At 48.6% G+C, this 16,124-nt stretch overlaps 1 protein-coding gene across 7 annotated transcripts in view; it reads right to left on the bottom strand.

The window, feature by feature from the left end:
* Positions 1-16,124, bottom strand: part of BANP (BTG3 associated nuclear protein) — a 128,289-nt gene that overhangs the window by 49,067 nt on the left and 63,098 nt on the right. For 6 of the 7 annotated variants that reach the window (XM_058528443.1, XM_058528446.1, XM_058528445.1 and 3 more), the window contains 2 exons: positions 14,772-15,011; positions 4,815-4,982 (listed from right to left, as the gene is read on the bottom strand). In XM_058528443.1, coding sequence (XP_058384426.1) covers positions 4,815-4,982; positions 14,772-15,011 — 408 coding nt within the window. The remainder of the gene's footprint in view (positions 1-4,814; positions 4,983-14,771; positions 15,012-16,124) is intronic. The other variant, XM_058528447.1, reaches the window with a different exon arrangement.

Genomic DNA, 16,124 nt, shown 5'->3' with positions numbered 1-16,124 from the left:
AGGAAAGTACAGGTAGTACACTACTCGTCATCAGCCATAAAGGGATCTTCTTGAATTCCATGTCCACTCAGATAAGGGAAACAAAAGAAAAAATAAACAAGTGGGACTTCATCAGATTAAAGAGTTTCTACAAGACAAATGAAACCAGGATCAAAATGAATAGGGAACCCACCAGCTGGGAAAAAATATTTGCAAACCATATACCTGACAAGAGATTAATCTCCATAATATATAAAGAACTCACACAACTGAATAACAAAAAAACAAACAACCCAATCAAAAAATGGGCAGAGGAAATGAACAGACACTTCTCCAAAGAAGATATACAGATGGCCAACAGGCACATGAAAAGATGCTCAACATCACTAATCATCAGGGAAATGCAAATCAAAGCCACACTAAGATATCATCTTACACCTGTTAGAATGGCTATAATCACCAAGACAAAAAGCAACAAATGCTGGAGAGGCTGTGGAGAAATGGGAATCCTAATCCACTGCTGGTGGGAATGCAAACTGGCACAGCCTCTATGGAAAACAGTATGGAGATTCCTCAAAAAATTAAAAATAGAAATACCTTATGATCCAGCTATCCCACTACTGGGTATCTACCCAATGAACCTGAAATCAACAATCCAAAGAGGCTTATGCACCCCTGTGTTCATCGCAGCATTATTCACTATAGCCAAGACATGGAAGCAACCCAAGTGTCCCTCGACTGATGATTGGATAAAGAAGATGCAGTATATATATACCATGGAATACTACTCAGCCCATAAAAAACGACAAAATCATCCCATTTGCAATAACATGGATGGACCTGGAGGGTATTATGTTAAGTGAAATAAGCCAGAAAGAGAAGGACAAACGGTGCATGATTTCACTCATATGTGGAAGATAAACCAACACACGGACAGATAGAATTGTTTGGTGGTTACCAGGGCCTAGGGGGTGGAGGGTGGGCACAACAGGTGGAGGGATGCACTTATATGGTGACTGATAAACAATAACGTACAACGAAATTTCACGATAAAAAGAAAGATTAAAAAAAAAGCAATGTAACAATATTAAAATGTTAATACTTGCAATATGCCAGACATTACATCCTTTTCGATCATTTCAAAGCATAATGAAACATTTTAGGTGTCAACGATTTAAAATGTCAATTTAAAAATATGCAAGGAAGAACACACTTTTCAAACCTCTTTAAGAGGGTATGTATCCAAAACATTTAAAGTCCACTTTGCTAGTCAGTAAGAACTATATAACTAAATGGATTCCCAAATAATTTCTGCCCCGATGTTAATAAAAATCAACTGATTTTGCTGGTTCTCAAATCGTTCAAAAATATAACCAAGAAGAGTGACAGTCCCTAGGTTCTTAAAAAACCATAGAAGATACGACTTGTGGGTATCATGTAAATGGTTTCCAAACCTAAGGTTCAAATTACTGAATTTACCATTTAATCAATAGTTCCCTGTAACTATACAACATGTAGACAACTTAAGTCTATGTTTTATAATTTATAGTGATATCAAAGTCCAGTGCAAAAAATTGCATGGGTGACTTGTTTGTGATCAAGAATAATCCAAGAGCTATGGCAAGTGACTTCAGACAAGAGTGCTCAAGCTGATGGAAGGCCAAGGGAGAGCATGGAGAAGGTTCTAGACCGCACCGTCCCCTGGAAGAGAGTGAAGCAAAGGGCAGGTCCCTCGAAGGCCCCTTTCCCCACCTCCCCTGGCCCGGCCCTTCTCTGTGTCCAGAGGAAAGACAGCTGCACACACAGAGGGGCAGGCAGGGACTGTCAAGAGCGGATCTTTGCACCTGTAAAATGCTGGGCACTAAAGAGACGCTGACCTAAGGCCTCCCACTCACCAGGAGACCTGCGGGGGGAAGACATTGAATCGTGCTTTAAACAATAAAATGCAGCCATCTTAAACTCAAGCACATATAAAAGTTTATGCAGTGTGGCCAGATAGGAGAGTGCAATACAAATGTTTTATTAAACTTATTTTTTAAAAATCCCTTGAAACTAATGATTTTACAGTTTGTGTTCAAATTAGCTATACTAACTCAGCTTTAAATAGACTAGCCTTGGCTCAGAATCTCATTTATAGGATTTATTTGGAAGTTCCTTTTTTGTCTGCTGATAATTCAAAAGTAAACAACACAACCCCAGCTGGAATTACTACTAATTCCAAATTTATGGAATCCTGGCTTAATTACATTTTACTGGATTATTTCTGTCACCAGAATAGCCTTAAATATCAGATTTACTTTGTTAGGCCAAGACTATGCAAAAAGAACAATGAATGTCAGAAGTCCCTTTAACTAACCGCGTACTCTGCTTTATCTCATTTTAGCCAAGCTTGCAGTATATTAAAATAGAGAACAACTAAATCAACAGAAATTTACAAAGCAATGTACTTTTAAAAAGTTTGATAAAAGAAGAATGTGTTCTCCGTTTCTCTCAAAACTCATTCTATTCCAGCTTGTGAGGAAAGCCGCCCTCAGGCTGGGAAGCCTCTGGCTTCTAGCAGACTGCACAGGAAGGCAGCACTTGTCGGGGTTTGAGCAGGAGCAGGAGCCTGGGTATAGGAGCTCAGAAACTTATTCTTAGTCCTCCCTAGACAAATAAACACCTAAAGGCCAAGGGAACATAATTATGCTAACCTCCCTCACAGGGTTAAGAGCCCCACCTTGACCTTGCTCCTGCTCCAAACACCTGGGCACAGAGACCCAGGTCGAGGCAGCAATGCCCTCCTTTGGTACAACACCGCCCGTCTCCCGAGAGCGGGAAGACGGCCCACTCAACAGGAAAACGAGGACAGCCCTGCCACCTGGGCCTGAGTGCAACGTGCCCTGAGAAAGCGGCCCATTACTCAGGGGAGGCAAGATGCTGCCTGATTCTGTCGTTCCTCCAAAGCCACCTGGGGCAGCCAGCTGACGGGCTTTCTCACAGTCTACTGCAAATGACGCATCCTGAGACCCCGAGCTCATGTTCCCACACGCTGAGCCTCCCCAGGGGACACGGTCATGACGACATGCTTACACTGTGGCTGTTCTCCACCCACGAGAGGCCAGCAGCACCTGAGAGTCACGCAAATACACAGCATCTTAGAAGAAACGCTGACACATTTATAAACAGAGTAACTGAAGAAATGCGACTACCATTAAACTGAATTATTGTCATTCAGTTGAAACAAACAATAATAAGTAAATAAGTGTAAAAATAAATTATAAAATCACCAGCCACATAACGGATCAAACACCCTACGTGGGAGGTCAAGACGGCCTGAGTCTCCAATCAGAAGCAGATGAAAGGTCGGCCAGCCCAGCAGCCCAACCACGACTTAGTCGACTCAACACCCTGGCCACTCAAATGTGGTGCAGACCAGCTCAGGGCATCCCTCGGGAGCCTGTTAGAAACTCGGAGCTTCAGGCCACTGCGTGGATATACTCTGTCAGGATTTGAATGTAACACGATGCACGTCAGCCACTGCTCCACACTGTCTCCAAGCACCTCCAGAGACCGGGATGGGCTGGGTCCAGAGCAATCCCTCCCACGAGAAGGCTCTCACGTCTCACCATTCCTCCTTGTTCACTCGGAACATGCCCTGCGTGCTGACGGTGTGTCCAGCTCTGTGCAAGCCACATGGACCCCACAGTGAAGAGGACGAAACCCCAGCTGGGCTGAAACCTACCTCCCTGAACCTACGCTCCCTACACCTACCCTCTTAGGACCCACAGAGCTGGTCTAATTCTTCAAGGAGCCACTGCTTCAGCATCCCCCACAATTGCTACCCCTCTAAGTGCCCAAGACAAAATTCCTAAGTGTAATAGAAAGGCCTGGATTCCTCACTAAGAGATGCTTCGGTACAGGCCACTCACAAAAGCACTGTTTGGGGGCACAACCTGTGTGGCCCACAAGAGCTGGCCTCCTCCCGTCTGCAGGGACCACCAGCAAGTTAAGGCGAGATGTCTGGTAACTACCAAAACAACCGGAGGAAAAGCACTTCCTGAGGTTGGGTTCAGAAAGAACCAATCCTGTGAGGACTCCAGGTGACCTGTTTTGTCACTGTGGTGTTTCCAGGACAAGAGCCAACCCTGCCCACCACTGCCCCTGAAGCCTGACCCTGACCCCAATCAGGGCTCAGGTTCCGAAAGCTGCTGCAAAGGCAGCCACTGTGGGAGTTAAAAAGAAAAAAAGTTTTTGTTAAAATATTTTGAGATGTCTTGGGTGAAAGGCAATACTAAAGTCATATTGTCATTTCTAGTGAACATTTTCCTGGGGAAAACAAGCCCTCCAACAATGCCTGAAAGGAAAGTCTAAGGGAATTTGTGTCTATTATCTTGCAGAAAAGTCTAACTGAGGCCCTGAACTCAAAACAGGAGCAAAGAGAATTTAGTATCCACCTCTACCCTTCATCTGTAGTCCCACCATGCCAATAATAATAAGCCAGCAACATGCTAAATAACTAGGCAGAGGGAGAAAGCAAAACAGCTCCTCAACATGGTCCTGACTGGACTCCTCCTTCTGCTTCAGGATCCAGGCGGCATCAGCAGCAGAGGCCCTGGGCTGATGCCCTCTATCCAGAAACTTCCACGGAGAGCCTCAAGCAGGTCTGGCTGAGGTTCCCCACCTACCACATAAGCAGAGGTCCCTAAATAACTTACACGGCACGTGTGTGCACAGAATTAATCACTGGAACCTGAGTGCAGCCACAGGTTCCGCTGGGCGAGCTGGCCTCCCCCTGGACCATTCCCCCGAGTCCCACAGTGCGAGCTGCTCCACGGCTGTTCCACGAAGCGTACCTGAAGTGCTGTACGAGGACGAGGACGGCGTTCTCCTCGAGAAGCTCTTGACAGCCAGGCTCTGGCCTCGCTGTTTTCGGCGCCAGGCTGTCCGACATTTAGAGTCGATGCTCTGTTTGATTCGATACCAGTCAGATTCCGTGATTCCAAATTTATAGAACAGGTGACCTAAAAGAACACATCCCAAATAAAAGCACCATGAGATTAAGGCCTTCTTCTTGGGTCCTGGTTGTTTGGGAGCAACTTGAACACAAAAATGTGATTGGGGGCGAGACCTCCCCTACAGGTATGCCCGTTATATGTTATAAACTCTTTTCATTTATTTAACTTGGAAATAACTCTTGACTTGATCCACCTACACCAGATGGAAGTACGGCAACAAGCTAAGGGTGGAGGGCTCATACAAGCCTCCCAGACGCTCCACACTCAAACCCGTCTCTCCACTCTGATTTCACAGACAGCATTTAATGTCCTGAACGTCGAGAATAAAACCGAGGATCCTGATCATTTTACCAGAACTGCGCTTCCAAATGTCAGCTCAGTATTCCTTCTGTTCACTCCCACCTGCCTGGCCATCTCCTTTACTTTCGAGTCTTGGCTCAAACATGACCTCAGTAATCCAGCCCTGAACCAGCCCACTGGACCGTACACTCCCTCCCACCTCCACCCCCAGCCTGGTTCTCTAACATTTCAGAGAATTTATGTATTTATTGTGTTTATTCTTTGTTTCCCTCACAAACATAGGGATCTTTGTTTTGTCCACCCATGTATGCCAAGAACCCAGAAGATCCAGGCCCACAGTAGATGCTGAAACATTGGTTAACTGATAGTGGTTACAATTCATCTTAGGACATTCTTCCACTGCTACTTGAGTCCGAGGCTGGCTCACTCAACTTTCGTCTCACCTGCCTCCTCAATCAGAATGAAAACTTCCTAAGGGCAGAGATTATTTTTACCCCCTAGAGCCCTGCATACCCAGCTGAACGGGCATCACTTCCACTCAGTTGAAGCCACAGAGGGTGTGTGGAGTCTTGCAGTCCTCCAGGAGTTCATCCTGCACTCAGTAGAGCATCTCACTGGAACCCACATTTGTTAACCGCTCACATTACAGGGGGCTCTCAAAGCAAGACTGCACGGCTCCCAGAGACCCCCCTCGTCAACCTCGAGGAAACCGAGGATCAGGGAGGCCCCTGAGGAGCAGGTGGCAGATGGAGACCCTGCCCACCTCTCCCTAGACCCCATCACCTCTGCTTTGTGCTGACTCAACAGAAAGTAGGGGTCTCGAACATGGGAACCATGAGAAATGCTCTGCAACAGGATGACCTCCTTTCTAGCTGGCTTGTGAAACCCTCACTGATTAACAGGAAAATAAATGGATGAAATTCAAAAATTTAATAATAAAAAGATTAAGCTGAAAAACTTCCTGTTTTGACTACGAAGAGCATGGAGTTTGGACCATCTACTGAGAATTAAATTGATGACCAATCCCTAAAATCCGCTCCTATCGAGACCAAAATACTAGAAATAATCCAAACAAAGGAAGTGCTTGCTTTCCTCCCTCTGTTCTTAAGAACTATATTAAGTATCAAAAGTTTCTTTTGTCTTGGAAAGACACTTCTTGACTTTTTCTATGAGCATATGCTTAACACATCTTTGACTTTAAATATAATGACAATCAAAATTTCTGTAATCTAGATAAAAAGGAGGGGTAGGATTTATAGGATCAGAAAGAACAACAACCTAAGGTAGTTTCACAGCACTCTGTAATCCTCTGCATGAAAGGAAATATATAAATGAAGTAGCAACTCTTTGCTTTCTGATATTCAGATCATCTCTAAAATAATCACAGAATCATTACTCAATCAATATTTCCTGAGTGATGGCTACACGCCGGGGATTAGCCTCACAAAGTTCCAGGCTAGCTACTAACTTTAGTGACAAGAGAACTTAACTATTGACTGTAGCTACAGGAGAACCCAACTATTAACTATAGTTACATGGTTATAGGAGAACTCAACTACTGATTGTAGTTGCCGAGAAGCTCAGCTACGACTGTGGCCTCCAAGACAAGAAAAGGAATGGCAATCACATGCAGTATCAAAATATCTTAGTCGGCACATGCTTCAGCAAAGAGAAACATCCGAAAAACCATCTTCCTGTTCTCATACCTTCACACTCAAGGAAAAAACCTTCCGAATGTTTCTAGGGATTAATGAGATTATACAAAATTTTAAAAACTTGTTAGTAACAGAAAAGAATATATACAAAACACACGGTATATAAGTATAAGAAATGAGCGAGAACATTAACATTTAAATTCTACTTTGTAAAAACCAATTTGCCTGTTCAAAATCTGGCTTACATCCTTTGAAGAAAAGATATACATTCATACAGTTATACATTATCCATTTTTAAATTTTCCTAAGACATCACATTACATAATTCCTTCCAACAGCAACTCAAGACTCCAACCGGATGGCAAATCCCACCCTGATGGCTGCCAAGGAAAACTCACTAATGAACCAGCAGCACAAACGTCTCCCTGCTGACAGAGCCACGAGGTGGGAAGGAAGGTGGGGTGGATCTGATGGTACATGAGTGTATTCAGCTCTGCCCTCAGGAACCTCACCATCAGGCATCGGAGGCCGACACCAGCTCCGAGCAACCCCAGCTCCAGAGTGGCACTGCCCCCCACCACTCTGCACTGCCGGAAGCTGCTGCTTCCTTTGGCTTTTCCAAAAGCGTTCTTCATCTTTTCTGACAGCACTGAGCAACCTCAGCTTAATGAATGGTGGAGGGAAAAATCTTATAATGATTGATAAAAAGATTACTTTGAATTTAACTGGTATTTCACCCTTGTTGAAGCGTTTTATCTCTTAAGTTATTTGATATTCATAAGAAAACGTCGTGATGAAGAATGTCATTACTCTCACTTCAGTTCCAAGTCAAATTATCAGGAGTGAGAACCAGCCTTAAAATTCAGGCCTCCCAAGTGGAGAAGCATTGGCCATGTTCGCTCTGCCCCGCTGACAGTACCCCAGAGACCCCCCAGGGCACACTCAGGAGACCACAGAAGATGCGCACTGATCCCAGGCCACATGCCTCTGCTCTCATGACGTCCCTCAGCCAGGCTATAGCCCCTGGCTGCCTTGCGTAGGAGACAGAGCAGCTTTGAGGCGGTTTCCAGTGCAGTGCCCAGCACACAGGGTCCCCAGGGAGCTGCAGAGTTCATCTCATCTGGAAGGCAAGCCACTCAGCCCTCTCAGCATCTTCAGGGGAGAGCTGTTCAGCAGACAAGCCCCCTTGGCCACCCCCAAAAAGACAGCCCCTGGGAGCCTGCCCCCGCCTGCTTTCCTGGCAAGCTGTGTGGGCCCCCCTCAAAGATCTAAACGGAGTCCCATCACTGTCAGCTGCCTTCCCACTTTCCAGAACGCCCATCACTGACACGGGTGGTTCAAATCATAAAACCAGATTCCCGGCTCTCAAATAACAAGCCCACAGAGAGGCTGAAATGCACTGTGGGAAACGACAGACAAAATAAAATGAACAGAGCTCCTAATCGCGTGCTTGGTGGGTGGCATGGGCCGAATCAGTCACCGAGGAATGAAAACACTCTCCCCGCTGATGTCCTCTCCAGTGCGAGGGGAAGAGACGCAGAGAACAGAGTGTCAGCAATTCATTTCTTAACATGACAGTCTTCCTTGAGAGTCACTGGCCTCAAAAAACAACAGACCTCTCGAGCCTTCCGAGCGAGGGGAACGAGCTAGCATGCTCTCACTCAGGTGGGGCCAGCACCTCGCTCACGCTCCGTGCACCACGTGCGTCCAGCGTGTCCCAGCCTCAGAGCCAGGCTGGCCCTTCTCCCCACTGCTGATGAGAAGCACGATGGAGGGACACACTCCTCAGTCTGTAAGGAGAAGAGCCAATGACCACTGTTGGGCCTCTCCATTGGGCCTCTCCAAGGCCCAGCATCCAGGTGACCTGTGAGCAAGGGCCCCAGCTGTTCTCAATTTCTCAGGCTCCTTCTCACCACCCGCCCACACAGACCAATCTTCCTCCCAGCTCTCCAGTCAAACTGGTGCCTCAGCATCCCCAAAGACACATGTCAGACCCCCAGAGAGGCTGTATAAGACAAAGCATTTGATTATCAAAGTTCTAAAGAACCCAGACTGTGCTAAAGTGTCCCCCAAAATCATGTCCTTCCCAGGGCCTCAGAATGTGACCTCCCTTAGAAATAGGGTCTTTGCAGATGTGATTAATTAAGTTAAGATTAGGTCATAGTGGAGTACAGTAGGTTCTAAATCCACTATGACTGGTGTCCTTATAAGGAGAGAAGAGAGACACAGAGACACACAGGGAGAAGATGGGCGTGTGACGATGGAGACACGAGAAGACAGCATGTGACAACAGAGACACAGAGGGAGAAGACAGCAATGTGATGATGGAGACACAGGGAGAAGATGGCTGTGTGACAACAGAGACAGAGGGAGATGACGGCTGTATGACGACAGAGACAGAGATTAGAGTTATGTTGCCACAAGCCAAGGAAGGCCACAAACTGCTGGCCACCATGAGAAGCTGGCAGAGGCAAAGAAAGATTCACCTCCTCCCTTCAGAGGGAGCACGGTCCTGCCCACACCTTGATTTCAGACTTATAGCCTCCAGAGCTGTGAGAGAATTCCTGTGGTTTTAAGCCCCCAGTTTGCAGTACTTTGTTACAGCAGCCACAGGACACTCACACACCCTGCAACACGCAACCACACCTGAGCTCTTAAGATGAGTGTGAACGAAGCTTCTGTGTTATCTGCCGTGTTGTTATGAAACACTGTCTTCTCTTAGCGTGGCTGATTTGAAAAGGACCGACTACAGTCCTCTGTGAATGCATGACTCTTGAGTATGTGCCAATTACTCAGATTTCCCCAAATTGCTAGGGAGTCTCATGGGGATCTCTTATCCACGTCAGCATTCTTTACAGATGTCTTCAAAGATCTGGAGTCGTCAGTTCTGATGTGCATTTTCATTTCACTTCTAGTAATGCATACAGATTAGTACCTCGCTCTACTGCAGAGTCTAAGCGGAGGCTAGATTCACTAGTGAAAACCATAAGAACTAAGGCCATATTCTTAGGGGGAATATGGTGGAAAAAACCCAACTGCTTATGTTCTTAGGTCACATCCCTCATGAAAATTTTCCAAATCTTTTAAAGTTACAATAATGTGCTACTTTTGCGAACACCACACAAACTACATGGTTAGTTATTCAAATTTTTCAAAGGCTCAGCAATCCTTGGGAGTCCTAAAGAAGCTGACATCCTGAAAAGCAAACATGTTCTTCGTGGAATATTTCATGTACTATTTCTCCCTCTCTTAATAAACCCTCATTAGAAAAGGTGGTTCTTAGAAACACTGCCTACTATATGTTTTAAAATGCTGAGTTTTTTCCCCAGAAAAAGAAAGGGAGAAAACTATTTCTGCTGACAAATGGAAAAGAGAAATTTAAACCAAAATCTTCTCCATAACAAGCTGGACTTGGCTGACGGTGGCAGCAGCAGGTTTCCGACTACAGAAGTTGTCAGTGTCACCCAGAGTCTGCAGGAATAGCAGAGACCAAGGCAGGCGTGACAAAGTGGCCGATGCCACACTCGCTGCTGTTCAAGCTCAGGGCTCAGCAGTTTGATCTGTTTGTTCATTTGTTCTGTTCTGGCTTTTGAGTAACAATCAGTAATACAAATCACACTGGGCCAAAGGGAGACAAGGACAACAAATACTTGTAACATTTCAAAATCCCCTCTGAGTTCTAAGACTGAGAAGGTAGTACCTCGCCCTGCAAATGGCTCCAACGACACGGAAGACCGGAAGGGGAGCCGTGGTGAGAAGCAAGGGCTCCCATGGATAACCTCTCCCAGAATTTCATACGAGAGAATATCAGAAGTGGCCTAATAAGTATGGAGGCAGAGCAGGTCTTCCCTTGTCACCCCACACAGCACTGCAAGGTCTCTCTCCACATGAAAATGAAGCAGATGAGGCACAGGGACTAGCCCAAAGCCACAGGGCTAATATTCCTAAGTCTTGACTCGTACTCGGTCTGCCTGCACTCCTTCCCCCACAAGACACTGGCGCCAGCTGCACACGTCTGCCAGCCGCTAAAGGGGCTCTGAGCTACCAGTGTCAGAATAAGGCCAGGCTTTCAGAGAAGCTGTGACCTGAAGAAGTGAGATGGGCAGACAACTGCGTGTGCAACTAGACTGAGTGCTCCCTCTGTTCTCCTCCCTTGTACTAACAAGTTGGGCATGCAGGCCCCAGGGGCAGTTTCCACCCTACTTCCAAATGAAGACACGGACCATCCACCTACCCTGAACTTGCATGACAGAGCTGTGGTTCTTAGGGATGCTGTGTCCCCTCTTGGGCTATAAACTTGACTGATGGCCTCTGCTCAGCGAGGCCATGGCAGCCTGTCCACATTAAAGTTGCTTCGACTCACTCACAGCGCAACTCGCTCACCAGGTCTGCAGTATGCCCAGGCCTAGCACCCTGCTCACTACTCCTGCTGTGAAACTGCAGGCAGGGCAGACCCCGGGAACCGGTGTGCCTGCCACAGGCTGGAGCCACGGCTCAGTTCCAGGGTATGGGCTGTGACACATCCAATGTCTCCTCTACCAGACCTTGGCCTGCTCTCTCAACAGCGGCTTTATCGTGCACTAATGAGGCAGACGAACGGACAGCACAGCAAGAGCATGCCCCACTTCTCCCGGAGGACTCCACGGGAACGCTCTATCTCAATGTTTTCAGTGATTTTTTTTCAAGACACTTCTTCATTCTTTGTAAATTACGTATAACAAAAACAGCAAATGTATATACTCCGGGTCAGGAATTCCGTTATTTTAAGGACACTCACAGGCTTCCCTGCCTGAAAAAGAAGCTGTAAGCTAATGTATGGAGCAATTTGGGCTGCCTACGCAAAGCAGCTGTCTGCACAGCTCCCGGTCAGCCCCCAGACACCCCACCACCTTTCTCCTGGGCACAGGCTGCCCCCACTGAGAACCGCACGAGAACATAGGCAGGCCAGCCTGGTTTCCTGCCAAAACACTCACAGGCCTCTTGGCTTCAATGTAAAACACAACTATTCTGCTTGTAATTCAGAAGTTTATGATGGTAAATTAGTCATCCACTGTAGAGAAAATGGGCAATCTCCTACAGCACCTAGAGATAAGGACGACCTTCTGAGTTTCTGTTAAGCCAAGCCTTGCTCATGTTCCCAGAATCCCTGGAATCTGTCCACTCTTCTCTGCTTCCTCTGCCACAACTCTGGGCTGTACCCCAACAGTGTCTCAACAAGGCCCTGCTGAGACGGTGTCCTTTTTCACAGTCTCCCTAAAGGGCAGCCCTGCCCAAGACCCTCCCCAGAGCTCTGTTTCAAAAGCAGCACTCACCATGCACCTTGGCGGGACCAGGTGCCATGGGCGCGGACGTGGGCATGCCTCCACCCCACAGGAGCTCACGACTGGAGAGATTTCTAGCAGAGCTGCAGCACCAGCAGGATTCTATCTTCTGGGGCGCTTGGCCCAGAACCCCGGGGAGGCAGGCCTAATTGGCTGTGGGTACATGTGGTGCCCATGGCTGGTGAGCACAGCCAATAACCTCAACTGCCCTGGGGACACGCCCTGGAACCTGCAGGGCCAGGGCAATGGGGCAGCTCCCTTGCTGAGTGGCAAAGGCCGGCAAGACTCGTCTTCCACCTCCTGACACCCTGGGAAGGCGGCAGTGTTTCAGAAGTGAGGGAGAGCTCGGCAGCCCCACTTCAGCATGGCAACAGCACTTGCCTGTCTGTGGACGCAGTGCCTTCCCCACACCCCAAGGACTCCCTGGGTAAAAGTGTGTCTACACTTTTCACTACACTTTTCACAGTGTGCTTCTGCTCTGAGTAGCACCCTGCCCAGCTTCCCCCCCACCTTTCTGGAATGTTCTCCAGGCCTCTGCCTAACAACCTGCCTGTCACAGCCTGTACCCAGGAATCCCATACTCCTTGAACTGATGTTCCAAGGGATCTCTCCAAATTAGAGGCAACCACCCTCCAGCTTCACATCCCGGTAGCCCTATCACCCTCTATGGGAATAGCGGCCCACCACTCAGAGGCCATCATGCCCACACAGCCCCGGCCCAATCCAGGCTACTCAGCTCACAGAGCCTCTCCACGAGCAGCGCTCTCCATCAGGGCTTCCTCCTTCAACCACCAAGCACGGTCAGGCACCCCGTAACACACTTTTGGAGTTGCGGCTGCTTATTTAAATCTGATGCATGCTGTGTGAAAGGGAACCCCTTCTTGTCCATCTTCACATCCCAACAGCACTTTGCACAGTGGGTCATGCTATCACACACCGTCACACAGTATCCTGTCACCCAGCACACCCATGTGTTCTAAGGTTACATGCCATGCCCACATACTGCACTGGGAGGGTCCTGGGCAGCATCATGCTCTAAAGCAGGGGCTGGCAGACGGTCGGCAGCCTGCTGCCTGCTTTTGAAAGTAACTTGTTATTGGAACACCGCCACGCCGATCCGTTGACATTTTGTCTGTGGCTGCTTTCAGAGCTGAGTGGTTACAACAGAGACCCTATGGCCTGCAAAGCCTAGCACATCTACCCTGTGGCCCTTCGGACAAGTCAGCTGACCCTGCAACACTCTATTCTTCTGTGAATGGCTTTATCCCCACCACAGGGGCTGATGTCAGCGGGTTACACATACTGTTTCTCAGGAAGCTACTCAAAATGATCCTGAGGGTCTGTGACTGATAACTCAGGGGGTCAGACAGGAGTGGCAGAAAGCCTGTGGCCAAGAAGCAGGGACACCAGGATGACAAGCCACCCTAGTGTAAGGCAGGGACCAGGGTTCATTTCTCAGCAACTGTCAGGAAAATCTGCAGTCAGTATGAAACCTTCAGTTTTAATCAAAGGTCCGGATAAATAGCACTATGAGAAATATTTCCACCATTTTTATAATAGCTTTTGAAAAAGTCAGCCTTTCTATTCCTCACCACTCCTAACAGAAAGATTCATGGACTGATGTGAGAGAGTTCCACGTGCAGAACAAGGCTCTTTCCTAATGGGACGGCAGCCCTTGCCCAGTATGCGATCATGGACACAGGGTGACTGATTTTGCTAAATTAGATTTCAATTTCATACTCAACTGCAGCGACTCTCCAGAATCTGGGTTCTTAGATATGACTACCTAACCCTTTTGTTAGAAGTCTCATGTCTCACGTTCTTATTTGCTTTATGTCTTTATTATAAGTCATGTCGAACGCCTTCTGGAGTCAGGCAGCCCCCATGGGGTGAATGAGCCAACGGTGAGAGTCAGGCCAGGGGTGCTGACGAGAGGATGTGAACACACCTGCACCCTCTCAGAGTCATCGAGATGACGCAGTGATAACCTATGTGAGCACACACTGCTCTTCAAAGAGGAGAACTGGCTGTGTCAGGTCACAGGGTAGTAAGGTCAGTACATGAGATCTGGCGATCATCAGGGCGGTCAGCCCATCAACACAGCCCTCTCTCTGGAAAGGGAGGAGGCAGGTGGCACCCGGCTCGTGCCACAGGGAAGCCCAGGAGAGGGCCATGGTCAGTGGAGGAAAGGGAAGGCCCTGGCTCTGCTCCTCCTCCTCCTCCTCCTCCTCCTCCAGAGCGGCCCGAGGACAGATGAAGCCAGCGTCTGGAAGGCCCACATTCCCCAGCGTCTTTCTTATGGGCAAGGCACCAGGCAACCCTCACTAAAGGAAATGCTCAATCCAGAAATCCCTCTCCTTGCTCTGTGACTGGTTCTGACGCCAGCATCCTCTCCAACCTGACAGTGTGGGTCTTGACGCATCCCCAAAACACTACCTCGCAGGGCCTAGCCTCCAGCCAGATCCTTCCTACGACCAGGGCCTAGGGGAGGTGGGCAGAACGAGAAGGCCCGCACTTACACCGGATCCCGTAGATGGTGAGGGGGTCGAGCTGCTTTTTGCCATGCTTCCCCTGGCCCGAGAGGTTGGACACGGCCTGCACCTCCCGATGGAAGAGGTAGTCCAGCAGCGTCAGCGCCATCTTCTCGGCCGTGCGGCAGTTGGTGCTGATGTGGAGCATGTCGGAGGGTATGATGGCACAGCGCACCCGCATCTCGGGGTTGTTCTCGTCCCCCAGCCAGGTGCCATTGGGGTAGTCCTCTGAGAAAGAGAAAGGGGACGCTCAGCTCAAATACACTCAAGAAAGACATGCCGTGGGGGCTGTTGGCAAATCGCCCCCCAACTTCCAAAGTGCTGGCCAGGAGCACTGGGGCAATTCTATGGTCACCAAAGAGAGTGGTGTGAGTGCTCACGTCTGATGAACAGAAACAAGGACGTCATTCACAAAAGAGCAGCCTGGGTTTCTCTTGATCCATCTCAGAAAAATGAATGTACCATGCTGTAACATGTAAATGCTCTTCCTCTGCCTTCGACACTGGCTTCCACAGGGGCAACGCCTGCCTCGTTAACTCACGTAAGAGCCAGCAGAACGCAGAGCGCTGTGCACCTTCGGTATGTCTGCAGGCTCCCTGACGGCCCTCCCCACAGCGCTCACGAGTCTGATAACGGGAGGCTGGGAGGCGCTGCAGCGCCGGCCGAGGACACTGCCTGGACCTCACACACAGGCACGAGTGTCTGGAAGGGGCAACATCAAACAAGCTCCAGCCTCAAACACCAGATTCTCTTTACAACTCCAGCAGGTAGAGAGCTTTAAAAAACTTACAGTTTGTGTCTGTGTGCAGCTTTGCCCCACGTCTGGAAGGCAGCAAACGAGAGCCATCTCAGAGTACAAACATCAGGAATTAGAGGGAGGCCGCTCGCAGAGCACACCCCCTCGGGTCCCGGTGGCGAATCTGGGGGCCATCAGTGGCAGGAGGGCCACATGGAGCTCATCTGTCTCTAGGACAACGAGAACCCATGCACAATCTTGCGTTTAGAGGACTCTGTGACTCAAGTTGCCTCTTGGAACTGCTCTGAGAAGAGGCCACTTGGTAGCTGGGCACGTCCTGAGACAAACGATCTAAGTGACGTTAAGCTGTTGTTCTGCACAGCTGAGGAGTTGGCCAGCACAGCGTGGACCAAGGGCTCAAGGGGTGCTAACCTTCCCGCTCTCTCCTCTCCTCCCAGCTGAGTCCTTTCACAAACACTCAGAACTCCTTGTCCCACTTGGTGAACCTCACACCCCTCCTTCCCTCCTTTGCCCTCCCAGCAGTGAACTTGGACATGGAGCACCTTCTTCTGACCTCCTGCTCAGAGCACCATGACCCCTTCCTC

The sequence above is a fragment of the Diceros bicornis genome, chromosome 32 (genome assembly GCF_020826845.1).
Source record: "Diceros bicornis minor isolate mBicDic1 chromosome 32, mDicBic1.mat.cur, whole genome shotgun sequence".
Classification (NCBI taxonomy): domain Eukaryota; kingdom Metazoa; phylum Chordata; class Mammalia; order Perissodactyla; family Rhinocerotidae; genus Diceros; species Diceros bicornis.
Note: the sequence above shows the minus strand (reverse complement) of the source record. Positions and strands in the feature narration are given on the sequence as shown.